The sequence below is a fragment of the Rhagoletis zephyria genome, unplaced genomic scaffold, assembly GCF_001687245.7.
Source record: "Rhagoletis zephyria isolate East Lansing unplaced genomic scaffold, Rhagoletis_zephyria_1.1 Rzeph_scaffold_01750, whole genome shotgun sequence".
Taxonomy (NCBI): Eukaryota; Metazoa; Arthropoda; class Insecta; order Diptera; family Tephritidae; genus Rhagoletis; species Rhagoletis zephyria.
In genome coordinates, this window is record NW_016158834.1 from 1 (window position 1) to 8,338 (window position 8,338).

The following is an 8,338-nucleotide window of genomic DNA, read 5'->3' on the forward strand; positions in this document are numbered from 1 at the left end:
CATATGAAATTATGAATTATGTCCAAAAGAAAATAGAAAGAGTTTTTTTTTGTTTTAGAATTTTTATTTTTTATTTAAACTTCATCACATGCATACATACACCTATTTACCGTTATTTCCAATTCTACTAACACTGATCTTGTTCATTCTCTAACACGTACATACCTCTCATTTTCTTTAGTACATCAGTGCTGCTCTCTGTGCAAATCTTCAAACCACAAACTAAGCGAGTTTAATTTNCATTTCTAGTACATATTCACGCTTATATTATATATACACACATACCTACATACATTTATTTATGTACATTTTTATGAATGTAATCGAGCATTTTTTAATCAAAGCAGAGCAAAATTCGTAAATACAGTTGATATATTTACTACTCAATTAATATCACTAAATCCCATGTTGCGTATTTTGTTTTATGAATTTTAGATAAGATTTAACTGCGGTAGCAAATGCTTTAAAATTTTAAAATTTAAGTCATATATGTAAGACGGGTCTAGTGGCATTGGAGAGAACTATTTTATGCCGTATCTTTACTCATGTCTGCGACTGTAGTGAAGATTGGAAGGCTTACAATTTTTTTATACCCGAGCGCACTTGTGCACAAGGGTATTAAAACTTTGTTCACATAACGGTTGTTTTTAACAGACAAAACGAATCGAGATAGATATAGACAAATGAAAACATACCTAAATGATCAGAATGAAAAAAGAAATCGACTAAGCGGTGACTGTCTGTCTGTCCGTCCGTCTGTGCACACGATAACTCGAGCAACAATTGAGATATCTATCTTAACGAATCTTGGTATGTGTACTTCTTTTCGGGGTAGGACGGATGTTATTGAAAATGGGCAGATAATGCGAAACTACATCGATTTTTCGTCTCTAACAACCAATTTCATAAAATGGACTTGGCACTTTTGCACCTTTTGGTAACGATATGTACATATGTAAAGCACCAGATACCCTCTTTTCTACATACTAAAATAGTCGTTTTTAACCACTACTACGACTCGCTCTTTTCTACATACTAAAATAGTCGTTTTTAACCACTACTACGACTCGCTTTATAATCGAAAGGATGCGCACGCCGTAGGGTACTTTTTACTTTGGCCCGGGTGTCACAAACGAATCGCAAAAGAGATGTTCCGCGATTAGTTGCGCGCCAAGAAGACTCAATTTCGGGTCGCTTATGATTGAAAATGCTGGCTGGGTGGATTTTAAGAATCGTATAGAGATTATTTGTGTTAAATGTATGAATGTGGTGGTAAATCACTTGTGGATTATGTGTATTGAGGTAATCGAATAAATAGATGTGCCAAAAGAGCAGGTACACAAGTAGGTTGGCAATCAGCAAAGAGTTATTAGCGATTAGACGGATTTTGGAAGTTTTTGTGTTCTAAGGGTCTATCATTTGCAAAACGCACAATGACAGGTAGGCCACATACACATATACGTACATTATTTTTAGACTAAAATTATATATTTTTCCCAACATTTTTAGTTAAAAATTTGGCGTGCTCTCTAACAGTTTTATTGATTCTCTTCACCAATCGCTCACGCGCAAGTGTTAGCGATGATATTTGCCACTTCTTTCCAAATGAAACAACAGTTCGCGATCCAAATTCATGTAGCCAATACATTACTTGTATTAATTCAGTGTCCCACTATACAGCCTGCAGCTCGTCTACGCCATATTTCGATAAGGACACTGGAAAGTGTGTGAAAACTTTGTCTGATTACAGCAACTGTGGCGTTTTCTGCGAAGACAGTGTGGGCCAATTCATTGACGATCCTACATCCTGTAACGGCTACTACTACTGCAATGATGCGACCACACCAATTCGTGGCACTTGCCCGGACAATACACATTTCAACTCAACCTTACAGGCGTGCGTCTACAAAACAGATTCTCAATGCAAATTGAAGGAACTCGATGTCTGTGCAATTGCCAAAAATGGTGTAAAGGTTGCCAGTGATACAGACTGTCGTAAATATTATGAGTGCAAAAAGGGTGTGCTTTCGGAAAGTCAATGCGGCAGAGGTCTATATTATAATGCTCTCAGCGGTACTTGTTTAGCTAAGTGGAGGGTTAATTGCGCCAAGCATCCGCTGCCCGACAATGTTTGCGGCACGACAAAAAATCCCTACATCAATCAGTTCGTTTCGGATGATGCGACTTGTCGAGGCTACTACTATTGTAACGATAAGATAGTGCCTGACCCTGCACCAAAATGGGGTCAGTGCTCCAATGGCACCTTCTTCGATGCAAAAACCGAAACTTGTGCCAATCCCTTAACGGTTGCATGCCCCAGCGGAGCGGATCGCTGTGAGGGACGTTCGCTCACCTTTGTGAGTGGCAGCGAAAAGGGCTGTCGTCAATATTTGCGCTGCCAGGACGGCAAAACGGAGGCGGAGTTGTCATGTGGCAATAGATTCTTCGATGAAAATTTGGTGGCCTGCATATCTTCACCCATTACTTACCAATCATGTGCTTCGTAAAGTAATGTTATCTGTGGTATTTTATGTGGTTTTGAATGATTTTCCGAACACGCCGTTCACGCCCGATTTGAAGGCAACCAAAATTGTCCCGTTATAACGGATTTTTGTTCTAAACTACAATAATCTCTTACTCTAAGAGAAGCAGCAACTTACAAAAAGAAGTTTTTCATAGTATTTAAGTATTTACATACATACTTAAGTGTATACTTATCTACATCCATGATGCAAAAAAGAAGGTAGTTTCATTGTCACTTTTCCGCCATATTAACTACCTAACAATTAAGCAGATTGTGACATTTCGTGCTGCCATACGTAGTCCTCAATGATCATTTATGTATTGTAAAAAAAAAATATTTACAAAATTAAAAAGAAATTTCGATATGCGCAAAAACGAAAATTGAAATTCATTATATGATAAATATTATAGTTATGGACGATAGGACTGGCACTCAGAGTCTGGAAGTAAGTAGTGTGTTAAGTGCGGCTTGGCCGTCACGTAAACTCCTTCCGCTCCACCTATTTTCCAGCACGTAGTCCATATCCTTGAGGATTGCAAATACCTCAACCTGGTAGATGGAAGCATACTTGCCAAGAGAAAAATTAATGACGGTAAGTGCAGCAGTGCATCAAGAGCAACGCCACGTATTGTAGAGGAATCTTTCGTACCGCATACGGCAGTAGTTCTTTGAAGTANAGCAGTGCATCAAGAGCAACGCCACGTATTGTAGAGAAATCTTTCGTACCTCATACGGCACGCTCTTGATTGAGAATCTGCTCCACCCTATCACTGACGCATAGCTAATTATGGGTCTGATCATAAAGGTATAAATCCTAAGACCAGTTTACATTCCCAAAATGCTGCCCATTCTTTAGAGGTTTCGTGTACCTCGTTAGATTTCCACGAAAGTTTTGTATCCAGAGTTACTTATAGATACTTCACTTGTGGAGAATTCTGAATTATGACTCCTTTCATTGTGAGGGCAATGAGATCATTCAACATTTTCCGAATCCTAGTTTCNAAGACCAGTTTACATTGCCAAAATGCTGCCCATTCTTTAGAGGTTTTGTGGTCCTCGTTAGATTCCACGAAAGTTTTGCATCCAGAGTTACTTATAGATACTTAATTTTCGGAGAATTCTGAATTGTGACTCCTTTCATTGTGAGGGCAATGAGACCATTCAACATTCTCCGTATCCTAGTTTTAGACTATGCTTCAGTGACGAAATATCTAACAATACATCTTCTTCGGACTATTTAACAAAAAAAAAAGTTTTGTTATGTAAATTTATTTATTTTGTTTAAAATATAATGAAAAACAGATTTTAATAAATGAATGTTTCAAACCTAGATTTTATTTTATTTCTTCATCTCTGCACATCGATATTATTCAAAGGATCTTTTAAACGCTTGAGAAAAACGTTCAAATTTGACTATCGAATACATCAACTTACTATTGTTTGTATGTAAATTTTACTCCCAAATATTTAAAAGATAATCTACCCTATCAAAAAATTTCAATGTGGCAACGCTATGCTTAATGTTTACATCTGCAGAAATGTCAAAAATCTGCTTTATAATCAAAAAATAGTAGTAATGAAACTACCTTCTTTTTTGTATCATGCTTACATCAAATAAAACACCTCTTTGAGGTAAAATTTTCGAGTGCCGAAAGCTGAACTAGAAACACAAAATTTATGATATCAATTTCGTGACGAAAATTATACGCATTTTTTAACTGCCTGGAAACGTACGGAAAATCTTTTTTATTCATACGAATCGTTTCAAAAGTTCTGTTTTTTAATTTGTGTTTGTAGCAGTATATGGAATTTCGCAAAGTTCCGAATAAATAAAAAAAGATTTTACGTACGTTTCAAAAGCAGTTAAAAAGTGCGTATAAATTTCGTCATGAAATTGATATCATAAATTTTGTGTTTCTAGTTCAGCTTTCGTCACTCGAAAATTCTACCTCAAAGAGGTGTTTTATTTGATATCAATTATTGTGGGGTAGCAAATTTAAAATCGACGAAAATACAAACAATAATCTAAATGTTTTATTTTTCTGAAATAATTTGCGAAAAATATTATCTAATTAAAAATTATGTATTCAAATCGATGTGTCCATTGCAAAATATAATTTTTCGAATACGGAATAAAGCGAAAAAGAATGATCATATCCTTTGCGTTCGAAAAAATTAAAAAAAAAATTAAATTATGAGAAATGATAAAAACTTATCAACTTGGTACCAACTTTGGATACAATAAACAACTGTATTCGTCTGATTACTACGAGCCAACGTATTTATGTACGTACATATGCATGTATTTGGTCTTTACAGAGAAAAATAAGTAAAGGGATAGTATAATCGATTGTGCCGCAGAAACAAAACACAGCTAAGCATTTCTTAACGCCCCCAAAATAGTTTGCTACTTATAGTAGATGTTGGCGTAACACAGAGAGGGGGGCGCGGCGGAAATTGCTAGCGGCAGAGATTTAAGCACTTGTGCCTTTTCAATGCCACAGAATAGTACGCCTCTATTACCTTTGTTGAAGAGATTCTATATTGTTGAGTTCCCCGAGGCTAAATACTGGTTTAAATCCATCACTGAGGCCGGTCTGACACATTGTCTTCACTAATGGATCCAAAACTGACTCTGGGTCATGATATGGGGTCAATTTTGAAGTTAATGGGGATAAGCTTCACTTTTCTGTTGGGGTAATTGCTTCGGTCTTCCAGGCTGAGGTAATTGCAATCCTCAAAGCCACGTACTACGTGGTGGAATATAGGCGAAGGGGGAGGAATTTACGTGTCTGCAGTGACAACCAAGCTGCACTTAAGGCATTGGCCTGCACTCTAACTACTTCCAAACTAGTTCGGCAATGCAAGTCTCGACTAAATTACGATGGTAAACTTAGCGAGCTTGTTTTACTTTTGGTGCCAGGTCACTCAAGAGTACCTGGTAACGAGGCAGCTGACCATTTGGCCAGAATTGGCTCAGGCCAGGCATTCCTCGGTCCGCAACCAGTTTTAGCACACCCACTTTCGGCCATCGAAGCAACCGTCAGAAACTGGGTAAATACTTCTTCAGCAATGACTGGCTTGCATCGAGGGGATGCAGGTGGGCAAAACTCATGTTGCTTTCAATATCAGAAGGGCTATCTAGTTCTTTGCTCTCACTGAGCAGACGAGACTGCAGACAACTTGTTTGACTACTAACTGGTCACTTCACGTTGCACAAACACCTGATTGTGATAGGCGTAAATTACTACTCCTTTTACCCATCCTGCCTTGAAGAGGATGAGACGGTGGAACACTTTTCGTGCTTTCTGCTTGCTAGGTTGTTTGTCATCGATTTTTCTAGACCCGTTCTTTTCTCTATTGTCAGTTTCTGAATTAAAAATTTGGCGTAAAAAGCTTAGCCGTTTTGTTGTGTTAAGTTTTGTGTTTAAGGACTGTGAGTGTTAAATATTTTTCGCCTCACTTTAAAACTCGGAGCGATAAAAGTAAAACTCATGCCATCAACACTAATAAATTATTTTGCAAATACTCCACGTACAAAGTGTGAGTCATGAGTGAGCCGAACATTTGATGAGTTTATGGTGAAGATAATGTAAATAACGCTAGGGCAGGCAGTGCTCTTTAAAAAATGTAACTCCTCAAAGCCAGAGAGAATTTTGATGGATAGAAATAAAAAATAAGAAAGAAAGTATTTAAGTTTTATTTTGGCCACTCCGAGTTTTTGAATTCACCCGCGATGCAAATTTACATACATAGGTAGATATAATCACATTTCAAACATTTTAGAAATTTACCGAAACCAGTAAATTTTTGAAAGGGGTCTACGAGAAAAAAAGTTTGGAAACCTCTGTATTAGTCCTTTAGTGAGTAATCTTCCGACTTTCGTATAAAGCTGAATTTCGAAAGAAAATGAGTTAGTGCCTTTCTCAACTTNTTTAAGGACTGTGAGTGTTAAATATTTTTCGCCTCACTTTAAAACTCGGAGCGATAAAAGTAAAACTCATGCCATCAACACTAATAAATTATTTTGCAAATACTCCACGTACAAAGTGTGAGTCATGAGTGAGCCGAACATTTGACGAGCTTATGATGAAGATAATGTAAATAACGCTAGGGCTCGAAGTGCTCTTTAAAAAATGTAACTCCGCAGAGCCAGAGAGNCCGAACATTTGATGAGTTTATGGTGAAGATAATGTAAATAACGCTAGGGCAGGCAGTGCTCTTTAAAAAATGTAACTCCTCAAAGCCAGAGAAAATTTTGATGGATAGAAATAAAAAATAAGAAAGAAAGTATTTAAGTTTTATTTTGGCCACTCCGAGTTTTTGAATTCACCCGCGATGCAAATTTACATACATAGGTAGATATAATCACATTTCAAACATTTTAGAAATTTACCGAAACCAGTAAATTTTTGAAAGGGGTCTACGAGAAAAAAAGTTTGGAAACCTCTGTATTAGTCCTTTAGTGAGTAATCTTCCGACTTTCGTATAAAGCTGAATTTCGAAAGAAAATGAGTTAGTGCCTTTCTGTTTTAAGGTAAAGATACATGTGTACAACTGGTAGTTTGTTTGTTTATTATAACAGAAATCAAATCCAGTCAGTGGAAAATTTACGATGGCGGCAATTAAGAAGTACGTCAGAAGAAGAAGCAAGTGTAGATAGAAATTAATGTTAAATCAGGTGTTAAAAAAATGCCATAGGAAACCGAATAATCTCCAGGCTGTGCACAAGGTAGTTTCCGCTGACGCGAATGGCATAAATCTTATCAAAACTTGCTTCAACATTTGGAGCAGGTGTGCAAAATTTAAAAGATTTAGTCAGTTTAAAGAACTCCATACGAAAAGTGATTTATACGCAGAATTTCATTACCTTTCATTCGCCGTATTTCGTATTAAGATTGTTAAATTGGTTCGTACGATATATGTACTTGATTAAGGGGAACCACTACTTTTTTAAGCTGAATAACGGTAAATTGCAAATATCTCGAAAACGTATCCATGAAAAATAATAATAACTCGATTTTCGGAATCAATGAGCATTTCTTCATAGGAATTGTATTATATAGTGTTATTTACCTTCTTTAAATGCATATGTGAGTATATATCGTTACCTCAATTCACAAAGGCCCTACCCAATAAATTTTTTTATTTCACAGGAGAAGCACAAACCATTACAAAAAGAGTATCAAATGCATGTTGGGCTTTTTAAAACGTGACATGTAGCTCCGTTGGTTTTGGTATTAACATTTTAAAATTTTTATTGAAGGTGTATTTTAATACATCCTACCACAATCTGTGAAAAGCGTAATCTCGAAGAAAAAAAAGTGGTGGTTACGGCCTTTGTGAATTAAGGTGACGATATGTACGTATGTATGTAGTATGTTCAAGCATTCATATGTACATATGAATTTGGACATATCGTACTGAGATTTATAACAGAATTAGTGCAAATCTTCCGGCAATAAATTTGAAGTAAAAATTTTGCATCTAATCGCAATAGATAACAACACTCGAAATCGAAATTTGGTAAATGAAAACATGTACAGTGGTGGAAAAATAAATAGGGATGCGATATGCAATTCGCATATTTTTCTTTATTTTTTTTATTAAGTATATTCTTTTTTAAGCATAGTTCATTATCTAACAAAAACCATTCCACTTGCCTATATAAATTTTTTTGAGTGTGCGGTCTTATAGCTAATTAAATTTTAGTATAATAAAATGTACGTTTTAAATTGCTAAAAAATCGCATTAACTTTTCGCATCTTTTTAACGCGTTTTCTTCCATACAAAGTATATTCTACAATTTTTTGT

At 36.0% G+C, this 8,338-nt stretch overlaps 1 protein-coding gene across 1 annotated transcript; it reads left to right on the forward strand.

The window, feature by feature from the left end:
- Window positions 1–1,365: 1,365 nt before the first annotated feature.
- Window positions 1,366–2,507, forward strand: LOC108365027 (peritrophin-48). Its single transcript, XM_017618934.1, has 2 exons — window positions 1,366–1,440; window positions 1,510–2,507. Exons 1-2 carry the CDS (start codon window positions 1,434–1,436, stop codon window positions 2,505–2,507), a joined length of 1,005 nt encoding a protein of 334 aa, XP_017474423.1. The 5' UTR covers window positions 1,366–1,433.
- Window positions 2,508–8,338: the final 5,831 nt, after the last annotated feature.